Consider the following 20,789-nt stretch of genomic DNA (forward strand, 5'->3'; position numbering starts at 1 on the left):
GTGCCTCAGCCTGTTTGCATTGGCCCCAAAATGGTGGCAGGCTAGTCGAGGTGGCCTGAGGCGAGATGGTAGGCAGCTACTTGGCTGAGAGGAAGAGGCTCACTTTCCACTTGGGGCTTGCTTAATAAGGCCTGGTCAGCCTGTTTGCTAATTGATTCCCTGGGGGGGGGGCATTCCTGACATCAGAACTGCAAGTGCACCTTATTCTTTTGCCAATCCTTCTGTCATATGGTAACTACTTGCTGAAGCATAAGAAAATGAGATATGCTTAGCTCATTCTTCCATAATTGATGGAGGCCATCCAGCTCAGAGGCAACAGGTGCTGTCTGCAATCTGGACAGGCCCTACGCCTCTTTGAAATAGGAGCCTAACTGAGCTCCCCGCAGCAGCACTGGGGCCTCTGGGTCATGCTCTCACTTGAGGTGGTAGGCTGGGCAGCCATGTTGGTCTGCATGGTAGCCTGGATCCTTGTTTCATGCTATCTCCACAGAAAAAGCTAGATTCACCTCCTTTCAGTCCTGAGAGCCCCCTGAGATTTATTACTAGATTGTTAACCCCACAGAAACTGGTCCTCCTACAGAGAGTGCGGCTCATGGCCTCTTGTTGCTCAATCATGAAGTACATCTGTGTATTGTGTTTCCAATGACTGATTTGATTTTTCAGATTCCAGATCAAGGGATGACCTGTGGCCCTCCAGTTGTTGTTGGGCTTCAGCTTCAGCCAGCATGGCCAATAGTCAGGGATGATGGAAGTCATAGTTTATCAACATCTGGAGGACTACTGGTTCCTCACTGCTGCATTAGAGTGCTCTCTGCTTTTCAGGGCCAAGTTCATGGTCTCCCATGCCTTCAAGACATTGGAAAAACCTTTCCCCATATTCTGAGTATTTGCTACATCTTCTAGTGCACACCACTCATTAGCTTGTCCAATTCACTTTGATAGGCAACTGTTGCACACTTAACACACAAATTTTAGCAAGTGAAGTTTTCCTTATAGCCTCACTTTGGAGAATTACTGTAAGACAATTGTTAAAGGCACAGGAGCCATGGCATAAAGAGAGAGTGCAACTCAAGGTCTCTTGTTATTTCTGTCTGAGAACAATACTACAAATTTGAAAGAAAGGAGCTTTCACTCAGGAAATGAACTGAGGCGATAGGAACTTAAGACTCAGGACTGCATGGTCTTTTAGATAATGATGTGGATTACTTTAAAATGTTATAAGCTAGCCCTGCTGTGCTTATGGGGTGGGGTCTTGCTGACTTTCTGTCCCAAAGTCCTGTCCTGAAGGCACCACTGTAATCAGTAAGACTCTGTGAACTCAAGCACTTGAGAGCCATTATTACCTATAGGGAATCACTCTAGTAGTAAGGCTTCTTTCTGCCCCTTCTCACTTCATTTCCAATGTTTCACATGCATATTCTGGTTCCCATTGGCATGGGCAGATCCTTTAAGTGCATAGTCCACAGAAAAGAATTTGACCAAGGGGCTGAAGCTGAAAAGCCTTTGTAATTTGATGGGCAACCTGCATTTGGGGAGCTGGGGCATAGCAACCCCAGAGGTGGCCATAACAACATCATTCTGAATCCTGTTGAGAAACTAACAATAGGCATCTTTGTATTGTTGTATATCTTCAGAAGCAGGTTAAATGGGCTTTCATGAAATAGGAAAGGAAACAAGAGTCTTTAGGCCCACACCTTAGAAATTTATGGCACTTGGCTTAAGGTTTCGTGACACTGGGTTTTCATTTAATACAAGCAAGATCTAATTTAGATAAAAATGGTGTATGTTTGACTCGTGTCTCAGCAATAGGATGGAATGTAATCAGATTCTGCTGTGTGTTTTTCACTTAGGAGAAAATGCCATGTTTTGTAATCAAATGATGGTACTCCAACTAGTGTTCTTTGGCTCAACACTGAGATTAGTGCCAGTGATATCTGACACTATTAATTGTGCAGTTTTTCTGTGCATTTGTTGTAATTAAAGGTAAAGTTGGAGATAAAGCTATATTGATTCATTTTCCATTCAAAGGTTGTTGTTTTTAACATTTGAGTTTTCATTTTAAAACGAAAACAATTCCTCAACACAAAATTTATTCTTTGTAGCTTAGGCAGAAACCTAGCACTATGTTGTGACAAACTATGTGCTTTGCACACCTAATGATCTGTGTGGTATTTTGCACAGAGGTGTTTTCTGTACAAATTTTGTAACCAGTCACTGCACTATCCAGAACTGGTGACCTGGGACTACTACAAAGTCATTTTCTGCCATGCTGCACCAGTTTCAAAATTGTTTGCTTATGCCATTTGTAAGATCGTGCTGAGAATGTTTTGGCAGTGGGCTAATTAGAATAAAAGAGGTTTAAGGCAAGATGCAGCTGGGGAAAGCTTTAAAAAATCTCTCAATACTGTATTAAAATGATTCGTGAAGAAGCAGGACTTTCAATCACTTCGTGTTGGATTGTTGTTTGTAAAGCTTGGGTTGTAAAATGGTTGGTTTTTGCTTTAAAGGCACTTAAGCATAGGAAAGTCAAAAGTTCTTAAGGAGGTTAAAAGCACAATAGGTTGTTTTGCTTAGAAAGGTTTTCACAGGAGGGTCTTAACGTTCATCCCAAGAACCTAGGGTGGAATCCATCATAGCACTTATGCAATTGTGCTGTGAGAGGAAGGTTTTCTGCTTGTGAAACAAAACGTTCTTCCCCTGCACATCCCCCAAATCTGTTCTAGGAGCTCCCCCAACCCTCTGAAGCAGATTTGTGGAGGGTGTGGTACTACAAGCAGAAGGAGGGGGAAGTCCCACTATGCAAGCGGAAATATTTGCACTTATAGGGCCCATTAGCAGAATGCTGCCCCTTTCAATTAAGGGGAAATGGAAACTTAACTAAGACTCCTCTCACCTCATGATTGACTAATGGGATGGGAAAGGAATGGAAAACATTGTATATAAGTCCAGCTAGTTGACCACTGCAACAGGAAGAATCCTAGAGAAGAACACAAAGGGCCCCAGAAACAGGATGCACATTAATATATATTGATTTTGTTAAGGAAACAGTCTAAAATAGATGTAACTGGATACATTAATCACTGTTTATTTTTAAATCTGCCCTTATGTATAGCTACTCAAACTGTTCAACTTGTTGCCTTACTAAATTGTCCTGTTGGTTCCTTGTGCAACTACTAGTACAGATACAGAAAGTGACTAGATATATTGCTTGGTTGTGATAGAAAAGCCCCAAACATCCCTCAACTTCTTGTGACGCTTAACTAGTTCAGAGCAGAAAGGTCACTCTTCTGTCAATCACATTCAAAAGCTCTTCATTTCAGTGGCCTCACTCAGTATTCTGATTTATCTCCCTAGCTTTGTTGGGCACTATAGAGCTAATCCAACCCCATGTTGCTTTTATTTACTCTCAAGTTGCCATTGATCTATACAAAAGTGTGGTAGGCTCTACAAACAGCCTTCTTTTACACATGCAGGTTGTCATGTTGAATAATCTACCCTGTCACAACTTTATAGAGCCCTTGTAGCTGTTGTCTCCGCAGGTGAGCAAGCTCTTCAGTGCGTTTCAGCTGTCCTTTGTTATGACTTTGATAGAAGTGGAGGACTGATATTGGTTTGACACTGTCAGGCAGAGAGGTTGAACGAATTATGGAAAAGAGTAAGAGCTTAATGTTAACTTTAAAGAAAAGGGAAGGAATCTTAGAAGAGATAATATGGAAGCAAAAGGGGAATGGAAAGGAGCATACTACCTGTTTCATGGCACACAAACAACAACAACAACAACAACAACAACAACAACAACAACAACAACAACAACCACCATACTCTGGCAGCAAAACAGTGCCACTGACAAACTGGGGCCATCAAATTGAGCCATCAAAAGGAAAAATTGCTAAGAATGCTGGTCCCTATGTGGTACTTGAGCTTTTCATAATTTGTGTTCTATGTGTATATTTGTGAACAAAGCAACTATTATAAAGTTGTCATGAATCTGTAGGGGTAGCCAACATGGTGTTCTCCAAATAATCTTGAATTCACAACTCCCATTGCTTCCAGCCAGCATACCAATGGTCAGAGATGATAGGGGCTGCAGTTCAGAATATCTAGAGGGCACTGTGTTGGTGACCTCTATGTGGCTTAACATTCAAAGCAAGCCAAATCAGGTGGTACTGTCCTTGAACGTCTCACTATTTGAGGAAATGAAGAATGAACCGCAGAATAAAACCACAAAAGACCGTATCGTCTCCAGATGTAAATTATTATTATTTTTTAACTCTATTTTTAGCTTGATAGTAAACTTTGTGCTTCAGGTTGAAAGTGTTAAATGCTCCATTAGGCTTAGGGGAAATAGGCAGGTTGAAAGATAGCTATTTCCTTTTTTTAATAATAATAATAATTATTAGTCTCAAACCTTCAGAACTTAGTGTTAGTTGATAGACTTTAACATTAGAACCTTAAACACTGCTACTGTCTTTTTGTGATTGATTCTAGACAACTATTTATGGAGCACTAAAAGATTTGCTTCCTTTCATATTTCTGAGCTCAAATTTCAGATCTGGGTATGTGTCGTCTTAAGTGGCTGGTCTTGGCAGTTTAGTAGAGCTTATTGGCCATCTGTTCTGTCTAGTTCACCACATGGTGAAGTTGAACTGAGCCAAAAGATGACAGAACAGAATATAGCAAAGCAAGTTGCACAGGTAATGCGTTTTATTCTGAATTATATAATTACTCATTCATATATATATATATATATATATCCTCCCCCCTCTTCACACCAGTACTTCAGAAGTACTTGGGTGTTGCTGGAAACTTTGCAAGGTGTAAAGGACAGCGCAGTGCACCGGGGGAACCAAAATTTCTATATATAGTCAGTGTGGACACCTCTGGTCTGCTTGGCGGCACCAACTCTCTTCTCAACGGGTGGGCACCAGAGCCAATTACAGCCTCTTGACTAGACTTCTCACTGCTCCTGCACCCTGCTGACTTATTAGGGTACTAAGAGCATTACCAGCTGTCCTTTAATTTGTACATTTTCTGTGTGCAAGAAACAACAAGTACAAAACTGATGTCACCCACCCCTAAAGGAAGAGACCATATTTTCCCTCCAGGGTTCAGAATTCCTGAAACCCAGTACCTCCAGTCAGAAGGTATTGCCCCCTGAAATTCCAAAAGTGTTTTTACTCGGTAGACATTGAAGTGTATCTGTACTGTAAAATGTAGAATGCTTCAGGCTATTTAGAAGTCGCAAATACTGCAAGCAGGCAGCAGTTAAGTGGGCAGATCATGAGATTGGGGTCACTGAAGACTTCCTAACACATCTGTAGTAGGCAGGCTAAGGAGAAACTGCCTACCCACATCTTCCTAGCAGCTCTGGGCCCTTGCTGGAGCTTGTGATTTTTAATTCCTCTCTGGTCCATCTTGTTCTGTGCATGTTTCAAAGTCTCTGTTGCAAAGTCCAGGGGCTTTTGAGGTTGAGGACACTTTTTTATGTACTCAGAAAGATTTATAAAAACTTAAAGCGCTTTCTCAGGACGGTGCACATAATAAAACACAACTAAAATCCATGAAACTGTTAAACAAGTGTGCATAAAATAATTATCATTAAAACACAGATAAAAGCAGCAAAGCTTTCTAAAGGAATATATGTCTGGGTAGTCTTGCTGAAATAAAGCCTCAGCAGGTGTCTAAAACAATGTAGTGATCTCTTGATATTTATAGTGGCGTAGGCAAGCTAGCCATGGAGCTTCCGAGCCAAAGACTGCTGCTCTCCCTGGAAACTAACGCACAAAATACCACTGTGTTAATAAAGCTTACAGGCTCTGAACCCAGCCTGTCAGTCCACTCCAAGGGAAGTAGCATTCAGAATCACAGGGAGCAGTAGCTAGATGAATTCTGTAAGCTCATAGGCAGGTTAGAATGGGGACTGGTAGGGAAGTAAAAATGAATGACGGTAGCAACAGGGTGGCTTTGAAATCTGTTTAGATTTAGATTCTGGGCTTTATATAGCAGTAGCTAGGAAATTGGGTCACATGAACTGCAAACTCTGAGAAGCTGGAATAACAGAAGCTCAGGAGTCCCAAGTATAGGCAGCTTGGAGAAGTGGGCAACCATTGCATGGTGAGCAGGTGACTTATTGTTTTGACTCTGCAGCTAAGAAGCAAGCGAAGCATGGCTGTTAAGGCACGATTAGCACACACTGTGACACACAGACAGCTATTGTGGCTTGGAGTAGATTTACATCTTCATATGTGTATTCATATCAGGGAGGCACTTCTGCAGGGGGAGGTTAATACGAAAGCAGGCAGAATGTAGTCAGAATTCAATGAGAACAGAAAGTGTCATGAGCTCCCATTGGCCTCTGGAGTTGATACAGGTTTGTAATTAGTCCTTGCCTGCCTCTAGTTTTCATTACCACAGTTGGCTGTGCAGGTCCATTGGACTGGTTCCGCTCTGTAGCCCAAACAAGCCCTTAAAAGTGGTTTATATAAATAGGGCTGCTTATATAAATAAGAATTGTGCCAATGGGACAAATGGCAGTCACTCCATGTACTTTCTTATTCTCCCCCTTCCCCACGGTGCTGAAGCAGAACACTGGCAGTAGAATATCTGATTTCTGATGGAGATGTAGCTCCCCCCTGTGAAATGCTTGTTGATTGTGTTGTGATGCAAGGAATTTGAAGTTGTGCTCCCCCCCCACTCCATTCATTTTGAGATGGTGACACTGCTGCTATGATACAGCTGGTGTAATTCAATATGAAGCTGTCACCTTTGTGCCAGAGGCAGAACATCATGGCATGGGGCATGGCAGGCTTTCTGGTGTATGCAGTGCTGTAAGCAAATGAGTGACTTGAGACCTTATTGTGTGTGTACATATATGTGTGCACATTTTCCCCTGTCTGGACCTATTAGATGTTATCTGCGACTTTGCATATTTGTCTCCATTTACAAGGGTTGCAAATGTATCCTGTTCCATGGAGTCTCCACCAAGCCACTGCATTCAATTATTTTTCCCAAACATACCCAAACAATTCAGAACTTAAGTTTTATCCTGCATAATACGTACAATTGTGGAAGGGGGTGTACTCACTGATAGCTGACCACTGTCAAGGTGCAGGTTCTTTAATCTCAAGATTTTTAAGAGAAGGGGAAAAGTATACCCTGAATTGCACACTCAACAAATGTGTGGAAAACTACTTGGGAGACTTGGAAGATCAGAGTACGGTAATAGGATCTGGAAACAAGATCAAATGAGCAAACAAGCAGACAGTGGGACAATAGTCAACTTTTCACCTACAGTAATTTTTCTTGAAATGGAGAGGGCAGGAGATGGTGTAGGCCCAGTGGTTTTCAACCAGGGGTGCTGGGGGCAGCACTGGCCTCTGTCCCTTTTCCCCTCTGTCCCTCCTCTGATGCCATCTTGCATCTCTGCCTCCCAAAGAATTGTTTCAGTTGATCAGAGGCACTCCCTGTTGACAAAGGGTTATTTTTTGAAAAGAAAAATATTTTTACATGCACCGTTTCCAACTTGTTAGGGGTGCAAAGAATCCTGTGCTTCTAAAAATTAAAGCTACTGCAGAAGTCCTGGTGGTCTTATTAAAGAAATAATTTAAATGAACATTTCCTAAATATTCCAAACTTTCTCACTTACCAGATTTGAATGTCACAGTTCATGGAAAAGGATTAAACTTGGATCAGGAGAACAAAAGCTCTTAATTATTTCACCCTATCCTAAATGGTAATCTTTCACCAACTAATTTTCCATTCTTCAAAATCTTTATAAAGCACCCTTTTAAGTTTGGTACTAGAAAATGGTCTAAAAATAACCCTGGTTGTTAATAGTAAATACTTAGGTAATAGTAAATTCAGACATTCATTCACACAGCTACCTAGCTGTGCTTGCTGGTGCCAGCTTGCCTGTGACAAAGTCTTTGAATGGAGCATAATAATTTGCAATTCCTGTCATAATTGCAGTCATTCGCTGCAGCAAAGTGAAGTAATTCACTTTTCAGCTGTGCCGATCCTCTGCAGTAGTGGTTCTTGTAGCAGGAAAATGTGCATCATAGCTCACTGAGGTGAAAGCTCTGATATTTTTCTTCTAGTAGCCACAGGAGTAGCTTGGGACTGGCTGGGATGAGACAAAAACCTGGATAGCTCAGTTGGTTAGTGTGGTGCTGATAGTGCCAAGGTTGCAGGTTTGAGCCCTGTATGGGACAGCTGCATTGGACTAGATGATCCTCAGGGTCCCTTCCAACTCTACAATTCTATGATTCTATGAAAAGGCATCTTTGGACAAAGGAAAACACTTAAGCTCCGTCTCTGAGCAGACAGGTGCATGTGCTCCTTACCAATCAATCCATTTTTCTGCCTTCACAGAAAAAGCAATGTTTTTTCCATATCAAGTGGCCAAAAGCAAGGTGTGTTTTATATATTCAAAATGTGTGTGCAGAGTGCAAGTTCTCATCCATAAAGTGGGTGGGACGGTGGGGAGCAGAGAAACAGGGGGTGATGTAAATTAGAAAAATACGTTTTATTTAGGCATGAGCAGAGAATCTGTGGTCCTCCATAGGTTGTTTTACTACAACTGTCCTTCCTTCCCCAGATAGCATTGCTAGTGATAACCTGGAGGGCCACAGATTGACCACTGTGGGGATTGTGGCTGGGTTAGCGCTGGCAATCCACGTCAGCTCTGCCAAGGCTAGAGACGCAGCATTGGCAAGCCACGCTACCTGGAGGGTTAGAATGACAGCACTGGCAAGCCATGCTGACGGGTAACGTCAGGATGGGAAACACGTGTCAGCAAGGACAGGAGAACAAAGGAGTGGTTGGAAAAGTACTGGAAAGTCACAAGATGAGCAGCGGGACGGATGCATGTGAGAGAGGCATGGAGGATGAGCACGTACGCAATGGAGATGTCATGTGGGAAGTTTTGGGGTGTTACCAAAGTACCCTGTGTAGGAGCATCTCCTTATATGGTATGGATGTATCACCATTTGGCTATATGTGACCTTATTTGGTTCCTGAAGTTGTTCCTGTGGAACTAACCATTGACCTGTGTGTGAGATTGCTAATAAAAGGGAGCCCTTGGGTGTGGCTCGAGGTTGCCTTCCCGTGGATACCATCCTGTCGTCACGTCGTTTTCATTGCCAGCGCAACAGACCACCCTTAAGGCTTGGGTCCAAAGTTTTGGATGAAAAGAAGGCCACTTCTGCTGGACAACAGGGAAGTTCCTAATTTGATTCACCATTGCTCACTGCATCCCTGTCTGTTGTATCACTTTTAGTTCTGGAGTGTCACCTGACTCATGAGGAATAGCTTTCTGAGGAGCAGCAATGGGAAGGAGTCCAGGAAAGCCCAGTTGTGTGAATGGAACTCTATCCAGATCCAAATCAGAATAATCTCATGTGGGCAGTGATCAGTGGAAAGGTCAACACTTCCTTTGAAGTAGAGGGAAGTGATAGTTCTCAAATACTGTGGTTTTGCTTTTGCTGGCATGAGTAGGCTTGCTAAGGCAATGATTGGTGTCAGTTGTGTACACTTTGGTTTTTTATTTCATGTTTTTAAAAATAGGCTTATGCCAAACATCATACTTTAAACATTACCATTAAAAGCCTAATTAAAATTCTATAAATGAATCTCTTTCCCCAAAGTGGTATGAGGAGAGCTAATTGACTATTGTGAAGAAAGGGTATTTCCTTTCAGTCGGATGAATAATCAAAGTAGAGTGGTAAACAGAAGAGACATTTCTTTGCTAAACAAATGTCTATATTTGTGTCTGGATACCATCAGACCTCTAAAAAAAGATGCATGTAATTTAGAAACTGTTGTTATGGGAGACTTGTCAGCATGCTGTAGCAGCAGTGGTAGAAGCTGTCATTTTGTCGAACAGTTTAAAATTGTAAATGGGCCAGAGACAAGCTACTTTTGTTTCCTTATGAGAAGAAGGAATTGCGTTGTATAGCAGAGGTTGAGACGATGAAGAAACTAGATATTAATAGTGCTCGGTGCAAAATAATATTTTGATCAACATTTCCTATTTCAATAAGAATATTGCGTGACAATTTTACTATATAATATAATAGGTAGCTGGCACTGCATGTGGGTCTCCAAATATCCAGTATGCAAATAAATTATTATCTACTGTGTCCCAGATTATGCTTGTCTACAGCTCTCGGCATTCCTGACCATTGACCATGCTGGCTAGGCTGTTGGGAGTTGGAGCCAAACAACACCTGGCTCTGGTTTACTCCATAAAATATAAGGTGCCACACTCCTAAGAGGGACCTTTCCCTTGGCTTGGTGAGCTTCCAGGTAACCAGCTCCTGGTTAGATTTAAGTAACTAGCAACTTGGAATAACTACTTTTTCAACTGGATGCAACTGACTTTTATTGGGAGATGTTCATAAAACTTGTACATTTTATAAAAGTGCAAATGCATGAGCAAATGGTAATCCAAAAAACATGGCAACATACAACTCAGATGCAGGATTGTTATGGGTTGAAATCTGTTTGGCACCTTTGGGGAAAACCCCTGATTAGAGCTGAAGCCTTGATCAAAGGGTCAAGATGCAGCATTATTTGGTGCTTTTTTAAATAGTATGGGGAGGCGGGTGGCGCTGTGGTCTAAACCACAGAGCCTACGGCTTGCCGATCGGAAGGTTGGCGGTTTGAATCCCCGCGACAGGGTGAGCTCCCGTTGCTCAGTCCCTGCTCCTGCCCACCTAGCAGTTCGAAAGCTCGTCAGAGTGCAAGTAGATAAATAGGTATCGCTCCAGCGGGAAGGTAAACGGCGTTTTCGTGCACTGCTCCGGTTCACCAGAAGCGGCTTAGTCATGCTGGCCACATGACCCAGAAGCTGTCTGCGGATAAACGCCAGCTCCCTCAGCCTATAGAGCAAGATGAGCGCGCAACCCCACAGTCGTCCACATCAGGGGTACCTTTACCTTTACCGTTACCTTTTAAATAGTATGGGAAAATGGAACAGTGACTTTCTTGCTCCTTTGACATAGTTGCTTACTGAGGATACTTTACAAAACCGAAAAAGTGCTGCCTCAACAAATCCTCAAATTTAAGAATCCTCTTAACACAATCCATCAAGAAGTATGGTTTATGTTCCCTCTCCCTGCTTCTAAACAACTCCTACAAACTCCACCACGTGTCTTTCATGCTTTCCTTATGCCTTTAATTTAAGAGAGTTTTGTTTGAAGTGAATTTCCTAGCTCTTCAGAGGGAGCAAATTGTAAATATTTCTGGTGTGCCCCAAAGCCCTTGGATTCAGAATAATTGCAGCCATCTCTGCAATTGCAGGAGCATTCATAGTAGCCCAAGAGGGACTGATGTAAAGGAGCTGATTGCAAAAGGAATGGGTGAACTTATACTAGTCTTGGAAAACAGAGTAATGCCCAAAAGTCTTTTTTTTTTTTTAAGTCATTAACCTCCCCTTCAGTAATGCTGAGAGGACTACAACAAGAATTGCAGTTAATGTCATCTTCTTACCAAACATTTAAGCAAACTAAACAAACCTCCAAACCACCATCATACTATTTTTGTTGTTGTAAGAGTACTGACTCCTTTTTATAACCCTTTTTTAATGACAGGGCAGATGTCTTGATAGACTAGCATGCTGTCATCTATCAGATGTAGTCAGTCTTGACATTTTTATTTTTTTAACTTACGAAAACAGAGCTATTGGGGGGAGGCATACAGATGACAGTTTGTAAACTAAGGGTATGGTCCAGCTTCTGTTAATGCCTGTTGGGCATGTGTGAAGTTTGTCTCAAGGTTGAGTGAAATGAAATGGAGTTTGAGCCTTGGTAGCAGCTGGGTTTGCACCCAAGAGTGACTTTTAGGCAAATAATGTTATGACTTGTTTTGAATTGGTTTAATGGCTTCAAAGTCTTTATATCCTCTTTAAATAATAAAAAGCTGCCCATCTGTTGGTGTGGAGGAGCTCACACCGACATAAAGGCTGTTTCAAACTCTCTTCTTGTTACCTGATCATCCCTGGGGCACACATGAAGATTCCTCCAGATGCAAGTGTTTGAAGGCTTGTGGGAAATCTTCAGTCACAAAGACTAGAATTGTATCCTTTTTCTCCACAGTTTACCTTGACTCAGACTTTTGTGTGTGCATTTATTTGGCTTTCTTGGCTGGTTTTTTCATAGTTAGTCCTACAGAACAAATATTTACTAATGATTTCTTTTCTGCCTTGAAGTATTCCACAGATTGTCTGTTGTGAAAAGAATTTGGCCACACAAGAGCTCTATCCTTTTGGTAGCTTCCTGGTGTTTAATGAATTACCACCAGGATGCTTTTTCCTGTTTATAATGGTAGGTAGGAGAGGGGAAAGAAAGAATTGAGTTTGTACCTCCACACAGAAAACTAATGGTCACACAGCTGAACAAATCTCTCTTTTAGCCCATATCCCAGTTCTTCAGTGAAACCCAACTCTCCTAAATTCCATGTTTATGGTAACTTCCTTGCCCACCTGGTCTCTCTTCATAGGGCTGGTAAATGCCATCTTCACAACCACAATGTACTCTGATAGCAACACACTTAGATTAGCATTAACAGGCAACACTAATCCTTTAGCTTCAAAGGTGTAAAATTTAATGTCCTAACCAGCTGTTATGACCTCTAATTAGGCTTAAATGCGTCCCTTTTAGGATCTGAATTCATGTTCCCAATATTTGATTTAGGAATTATGGCTGATTTTATTGCTGATTTGAATGTTTTACATAGCTTAACGTTTTTATTGATAATTTTATTGTTTTATTCTTTTTGTAAATCGCTTTGAGGATTATTATTTTTTACAATCAAGTGGTATATAAATTTTATGAAGTTTACTATATATTTTGGAAAGTGGTTTTAAAAAATTCATGGGCAGCCCTGAACACTACTAGCCAGTATTAAATAAAATAATAAAAATCATGCCGTAGGAATTATCAGAATGGAAAGAAATACATTTTATCTCTCTAAATTAAGCTGTTCCCATAATGTAGGTGTGAAAAGTGAGATCTTTTTATGAAGGGCAGTATGCAAATCTAATAAATAAAATAAAAAGTCACCTTTTTTCTGGAGCTGAAATGAAGTGGGAAAAGGGAGGTAACCCTCTTGAATATTTGCAGGTCTCTCCTTTAGTCTGCTTCTCTTTCCACCTGCAAAATTGTATTATTTTTTATCAGGTAATGGTTACATCTAGCTGTTGCTGGAACAAGTGCTGCTCTTGGTTTCTTAAATGGATAAGCAAGATATTTCAGCCTCTACACATTTCAGTGTCTTTCTCCAAAAGCCCACCAAGCAGGTCCCTCCACCTCTTGGTCTGTTTCATGCTCCAGTTCACATGGTGGTGTATTAGGGAAGAACTGGGTCTCTGCATGTCACAAGTCTTATTAGGACCAAACCAGCAGGTGGTAGAATGAGGTGTGAATGTATGTGAGAGAGATTGCCATACAGCTTTTTAACCTGGCTAAAATGAAATTGAATGATATAGTTTTGAACTTCCACTTTTTCCCAGGAGGAAGAGATGCCCGATGTAGAAATCGACATTGATGACCTTCTTGATGCTGCTAACGAAGAGGAGAGAGCACTCAAATTACAAGTTAGTTTGATTTTAGCAACTTGGGGCAGCAATTAAGATACATGGGCAACCTAATTAGATCTTCACTGTCCGAATCGCAAACCTAGAATAATTTTCTGTACAGAGTTATTGAGGTAGGTGTGGAGGCTACTGCTGCAACGTAGAATAGTCTTTTACCTCAATCCCATTCTAGGTACAGTATAACTTGGGAGAAATGAAAGATAAACTCTTAATTGTGGAGTAAAGTAATATGAATCCAGGCATTGATTGCAGTAGGTAGAACTTGTTTACCTATTTCCCCTAGACTATGAAATACTGACATAGAAAAGATGTCTATTCCCCAGCAAGTGTGGTGGTTACTCTGAAAGTGTCTGATCCTTAGATGCAAGAAGGATGAAGGAAGACTGCCCTTATAAAAACAACTGATGCTCTTCTTTTATTTCTAGGAAGCGCTTGTAGATTGCTACAAACCCACAGAGGTAAACCAATCTTATGCTGTTTTAAATTTAAGAACATGATGATAGTCTAGTGTGTACAAATCAGCTTGTCTTACCCAAATGAATAAACCTGCACAGATAGCCATAATCTAGATCCATGTTAATGGAGTTATTTGAATATTTTGCCATTATACTTTTGACTAGGTAGTTGGATCTCAAATTGTGTTAAGCCACACTACCCAATGATCTGCCCCTCAGATACTCCTCTGCCATGTTTCAAATCCTTATTAACTCAGGGCAGCTCTACATGTGGCTGTGAGAAGCACTGGTGTTTTTCCTGCAACAAGCACATGCTGGACAGACATTGCACACATATTTAAAATAAGTGTGTATGCTCATCATTGTAGTTGTATCGGGAACCTGAATAGATTTTCCATAAATGTGTGCAGTGTTGGTCCATATCGACATGTGTTTAAGATCTACATGTTACCTGTTTGTTAAAAGCAACAGTAGTGGACTACCGATGGTCTTCCTGCAACAATCCTCTGTTGCAGTTACTAAGTATAAATATTTGCATCTATATCACCTGGCCTTTAATTGATCCTTTGTAAGAGTAAAGGGTAAGGGGATGAAGGTATATAGCACATAGAATTTTCCTAGTTGTTCCTTGTTTAAGGCAACTGTAAATTGAGCATGAGCCTTTTGTTGAGTGTTATGAAATCTACCACCTGAAAAATTATTTTAAAAAAATCCATGTGGAATGAAAAATTAATTGTTGTGGAAGGGCCATAGCTCAGTAATGAAGCTCGTATTGTGCATCCTTCAGTTTCAATCCCTGGCATCTCCAGGTAAGGCTGGAAAAATCTCCTGCCTGAATTCCTGGTGAACTAATCAGCCTAGTCAATATTGAGCTAGATGGGTCAGTGGTCCAAATTATTATATACAGGTAGCAGCTTCCTGTGTTTAGTAACTTGAAAGTGTGTTGTGCAGCTCCACATAGCATCACGGTGATGTGTTTGGGTGTCTTCCGTGTATTGTAAAATAAGGGCATTTCAGACACCAGCTTTTATACTGTGCTAAACAAGCATACTGTATATATTTGTCAGGTTGTTCACTGCTTCCATGATTCCTTTGTTGCTTTGTAGCCTTTTTGACAGAGGGAGAAAGAGTCTCTCTCTCTCTCTCTCTCCAGTAGTTAGTCATCTGTAAGAAATGAATGACACAATGTTTTGATGTGGCTGCCTTATCTTAAAAGTAAGCTTGTTTAGTGGATGCCAGCAGCTAAAAATACTTTCTGGGCATGTGGCATCAACCTGGGAAAACACATACTTTGCAAGCAGCAGGGAAAATCTCTGACCTTCTGTGTGTATGTGAGCAGATTCAGTCAGACTGAAACAGCCAATCTTTCAAACTATTGGAGTATTGCACTAAACTTGATGAACAACTGTACCAAGCACTTGGTGCTGCTGAGAACCGCATGTGACTTGAGAACTCCTAACATGAACTCCAGTCACAGCTTGCCGGTGGATATTCCAAGAGATGTGCAGAAGCCACATAAATCTGTTGCCTAGAAAGAGGCAATCTGGCTTTACAAGCCTCTAGGAAATGTTTGGGTATTGTAAATGACTAATGCCTCTGTACTATTAATACACACACTGTCCTTTTCCCAGTAAGCAGGCTAGAAATAGAAGTCTCTGAAACTTCACAGCAAAGCAGAGAGTGTTTAGTGATGCAGTTGCCATTCATGTTTGAGCAGGAGATGTATACAGTAGTCTTTTGATTTATTCAGATGGAACTCCAAATGGGGGACATAAGCTCCTTTAGAAGTCAGTGCTCATGTTTTAAAATGCATATCCATAGCAGGAATATACGGAGATTGCTAGAAACTTAGTGAATGTTCTCTGCTGGCAGGTGGGAGGGAAGTGTGTGTGTGTGTGTGTGTGTGTGTGTGTGTGAATGGGATCAATTTCTCTCTGCCACCATTGTGATTGAGAGAAAGGGAGTGGGGAGGAGGCATTAGGTCTGTGCAAACTATGCGCTTTGGTTGCAAGTGGGGTCACTAGGGGAAACTTTCCCCTCTTCTGCCACTGAAAGTCTTTTTCTGGGTTCCCGCATGTGCAGACTCTTACTGGCAACTGTACTCAATCTGGATCACTGGGATTTTGAAAGCAGCCTTTTGTTAAAACATGCATTCAGGAATCCCTGGCCTAGTCTTGCTTTGAATGTTGTGTTAGAATGAATGCATGGGTAGGGGTTACACTTTCTTGGTGATTTTTCCAATGACACGTTTCCCCCAATTCTTTGTTTTTGTAGGATTTTATCAAAGAACTGCTAACTCGGATAAGAGGGATGAGAAAATTGAGCCCTCCTCAGAAGAAGAGTATATAACTGGAAGCAGAGCCCTCTTGAGAGATGTGGCTGCTAAACTGGGACTTTCGATAGATCAACTTCTAGTTCGGTCTTTATGAGCAATTTATTATTACTTTTTGGTTGAGTTCTGACATTTTAATGAATTTGACGACTTCTGTTTTTAAGGCTTTTTTAAAGTGTCAGTTGTTTTTTTTAATCATGGATATCAACATTATGGATGCTGCTTTTACTACCTGAGGATGCTCAAAGTAGGTGGGGAAACGCCAAATTTAGAGAGACTTCCGCTGTCCCAGACAGTAATCCTACCTGACGAATTCTGTATAGAACTACTAGGGGGTGCTCTTCCTTTGCGACCAGTTGGGTTGTTTCATTAAGTTGTGCACCAGACTCATGGATGTTAAGGTTCTTGTGCTTATGTACATAAATTATCGAGTGAGTGTTACGTTTTGCTTCACATGGTTGGAAGGGAAATGTGGTCTTGTTAACAATTTAAACAAAAGTTGTAGCAGATGTGATGTTGGGGTGGGGGTGGGGAGGCAATTTGTTAAAAGTCAATGCTGCCACTGTTTCTAAATGCATTTAAAGCATTGGGGTGAATAGACTCATTCACAAAGCAACATATGAGCAAGCTAGGGGGTTTCAAGGGCTTAATTTTGTAGACTTTGAACTTATTTTATTGACTTTTGATGCTTAGCCAGATCATCTTCTCTTCACCTCATGGTCTGTTGGGATTGTGTTAACCTACTGCCTAAGGGTCTGATGCAACAGTGAGGGAAGGGTTGATGCCATTGAAGGTTTTCAGATGAGGAAATGCAAGTGAAACCAAACAAAACCATGTAATATTGGCCCAATGCAGTTTCTTCCCGCCCTCTCTTCTTGTGACGAGAATATTAGACTGATTCTCCAACTTTGGCATCAGACTTCATAGGCTGTGTGGGTGGTACTGGTTCTTAGTTATGAAAGCCGGAATCCCTAACACTTCAGGAAAACATTCTAAATGTTTCACAAGCTACCATCTGCTGGTAGATGCTAGTCTGGCATTTTATATCAAGGGTGCTCTGAACATACTGTAATATTATTTTTTAAAAGAAGAAATACATGTTTGTGGACTTTATGTATACTGGCAAGCTTTTTAAAATGTATTTAATTTTGTAATGTTTTATCAATGACTTTATTTACCAGATATTTACTCAAATAAATGCAACAAATTGGGGCTTCATTTTACGTGTATTTTAACTATTGGCAGAAGCGAAAGGTGTTCTTACTTTGCCAACCTGTTTTGAGTACAGAAGCAACCTGATAAAGTTGTGTTAACTCAAGTTTCCTTACAGCATTCCATTGAAAGAAACTATTGACCAACTTACTTTAAGGCGAAAGATTCCAGTGTGCCAAGGAAAGGTGTGAAGAATGGATCTTAATTGCTTTTTAATGTACAGCGTTGCATTTTTCTTCAGATTTAATTTTGAAGATTTTAAAAAATGGCATGCCCGTCACAAAGGAAATATGCCAGTACGTTTAGTACATTATAAATAACTTACATGACCCACAGGGCAACAAGATGTCATATTTTGTAAAGGAATGATTGCTACCTCATGCCACATGTATTTCTCTATAGCAGTCCTCTTAAAGTGTGGGGTGTATGTGCAGCCCCTTATCTTCCATGTTGAGACACCTACATGGTTAAGGCTCCTCCACACATCATTTTATTCATGATGAGTTGTGCTCATGATGGTGTTGGGCCCGTTCTACACAATCCTAATTTCAATACTGTTTATGCCTGCTAAAGATTGAGAGCAGTGATGCTGCTTCATTTGCAGTCAGTGCATGTTCCATTGCTTCCTGCTGAAATCCTGCGACTCTTTATACCACAAATATTCTGGTTTTTGTCCCACTTCTGTTGCACTACAGTCAAATAAAAGATTTATTGTTGCTGTCAATGAGCAGCACCAAAGAAACAAAATAAAAAGCACATAAAACACAGTCTTAAATGTGGATTAATAGAGTAAAAGAGGATAAAATAAAATAAAGAATGAGGTAAATAAGAAGAATAGCATAGAGTGGAATAAGAAGGGATCAACAACTTAAAAGATGTAATCATGTCATGAACTCCAAAGAGGAAGATTACAAAGTGTCTGGAATCAGTTCACACTGCAAGTGGTAGATGCATTTTGAACCAAAAGGGTAGAAGGACATAGAATGCATCTGCTCATCCTGCTAGATTTGATAAGAAAGGTTCAATAAAGATTTAAGTAGGATTATGACACAAGGAAGAGGACCTGTGTCAAGTCTCGGGGGGGCACTTGCCTTCATGGTTGGTTTTTTTTTTAATGTATCTTCCTTCCAGGACTGCTGGGGAGAATGCATTTAAATGTGCCAGCATGAAGCCTTGGCAATGCTTTTGGACTGAGTACAAAAAGATAGTTAGCTGATTTTCTGGACTTAGAGTGCTCTGGCAGAGGGATGAGAGAGCTTAAAGAGAATCTATATAGCTGTTTTTTTTTTTGTTTTTTTTTAAGAAGGCATGTTTCCATACAGACTGAAAGCCATCCTGAATAGTCAACCCTAACTCCTTCATGCAGCAATAATGTAATGACACTGGGGAAGTATCACAAAACTAATAAAATGGAAAGATGGTCCAGTATAAATCTACCACAAACGTGCTATTATTGCATCAATGACATGTTGCTGAATACATCTACGAAACAAGGCACCAGAGTCTGGAGAGGCCCTTAGACAGTTTCTAAAACCTGCAGAGTAAAACGAACCTTTCTTTTTCTGCACGTATTCATTATCTGAACTCGATAATTTCACTAAAGAATGTGGGAATCGGACCCTGAACTGAATTGGATGGGGGCGGGGAATTAAATAAGGCATTCTAATGGTCTAAAGGGGTTCTTAAAAGTTAAACATACTTTCCCATATTGGTTGGTTGCAAGCTGAAATTAAAGGGGTGCTAAACATTAAGGATTTTTTATTTGCAACTCCTAACATGTACTGTAGGAGGAGAATTTATTATTCATTACAATTAAATCTCTCCTTTCTGGATGAAAGGGACATTAAACTACATAACAGCAGCAGCAGCAGCAACAACAACTAGTTGCAGGACCTCTGCAACTGAGGACAGGTTGCACTTGGGGGGGGGGTCCTGGTTGTCTCTTCCTTTTGTACTGCTTTACAATTCCATGTTCAGAACATTGTGGTTCTTTATCGCATGAGAGTAAAAGTAGAAGGGCAAAGCTTGGATTACCACCCCCAGGCTCACTTCCAGTCTACCTGTTTTGAATATTCTGATTTGCTTGTAGGGAGGTTATGTAGTGCTGCATTATCCCACACTTTCCAGGGCGTTTTCACATAACTTTCCTCAGCAAAATATCCACTGGGGGGGGGGGAGAGAGTGGGTTTGTTGTGCAAAAGCACCAAGCCAGCTTTCATTGCATTTGCATTCAATCTGAAAATAGCACCACTCTGGAAGCCCACTAAGTCAGTCTGGACTGGAAACAGGGACTTCAAAAATATTCTTACAACTGAACAATGGATGGAAAGAGGGAAATCTAGTCTCCCCCAGCCCATAGTGATGGCAGCTAAGCAAAGTGTCTTAAGTAGCTTTCCGGTTCATTAAGTAATTTGGGTCTTTTAAAAATGGAAGCCAGACAGTAAGGCAACCCACTATAAGTCATGTTCATCATATGAAAATATGACAAATTTTCTTACATCTGAATAATTTGTTAATACTTGGCAGTAAAACGAAATAAACATTGACAATTAGATAGGCATCTTCACTTGTTCTTCAACTCTGAAATCACAACATGAAGCTTTACCTAAAATGTATTTTTTAAAAGAAACACCCTGCAATTTCCTGGAGGTTAACCAAGTTGGTGCTATATGCCCTATATTGCACAGCAGAATGGTTGCTGAAAATGGCATCCTTTAAGAAACTCATTTCAGAAAAGATTCCCACCACCCACCCACTAGAAACATGAGAAGCTCTGAGCTAAAAAGCAGTATCTGTTTGCCTTCAGTCTCATGCATGAGCATAAAACAGTTAGTGTTGTGGCTTGCACTCCTACAGATTACACATGCTGAAAATTCCTTTGTCCCTTTACAATGTATCTGAGAGCGGAACTGAATTTTAAATCATTTCTTGGCTGGTTTTGCTTCTGGGACTGAAGCGGTTGGATTCTTCCCCCCTGAGTAGCGGTGTAACGTCAGTGATCTAACAGAATTACTTCTGATGTTTTTGTAAGATGAGAATTGGACCCATTGAGTTGAGATCTCATTGTGATTCACCTCTTTTATGCTGTGTGGGTGTTCCTCTAGCAATGGAGTGACATTTCAATAACACACCGTGAACTAAAACAGCAAGAAACCAGATCTCCAGCCTAGGCTCTTTAGGTGGGAAAAGTAGCATG

General features: G+C 40.8%; 1 protein-coding gene across 1 annotated transcript in view; it reads left to right on the forward strand.

Annotated features, from left to right (window-relative positions):
• PPP1R14C (protein phosphatase 1 regulatory inhibitor subunit 14C) overlaps positions 1 to 17,593 on the forward strand; it is a 36,018-nt gene extending 18,425 nt beyond the window's left edge. The window contains exons 2-4 of the mRNA XM_033143984.1: positions 13,511 to 13,594; positions 14,020 to 14,052; positions 16,324 to 17,593. Coding sequence (XP_032999875.1) covers positions 13,511 to 13,594; positions 14,020 to 14,052; positions 16,324 to 16,398 — 192 coding nt within the window. The 3' untranslated portion in view covers positions 16,399 to 17,593. The remainder of the gene's footprint in view (positions 1 to 13,510; positions 13,595 to 14,019; positions 14,053 to 16,323) is intronic.
• Positions 17,594 to 20,789: the final 3,196 nt, after the last annotated feature.

Source organism: Lacerta agilis, chromosome 3 (genome assembly GCF_009819535.1).
Source record: "Lacerta agilis isolate rLacAgi1 chromosome 3, rLacAgi1.pri, whole genome shotgun sequence".
NCBI lineage: Eukaryota > Metazoa > Chordata > Lepidosauria > Squamata > Lacertidae > Lacerta > Lacerta agilis.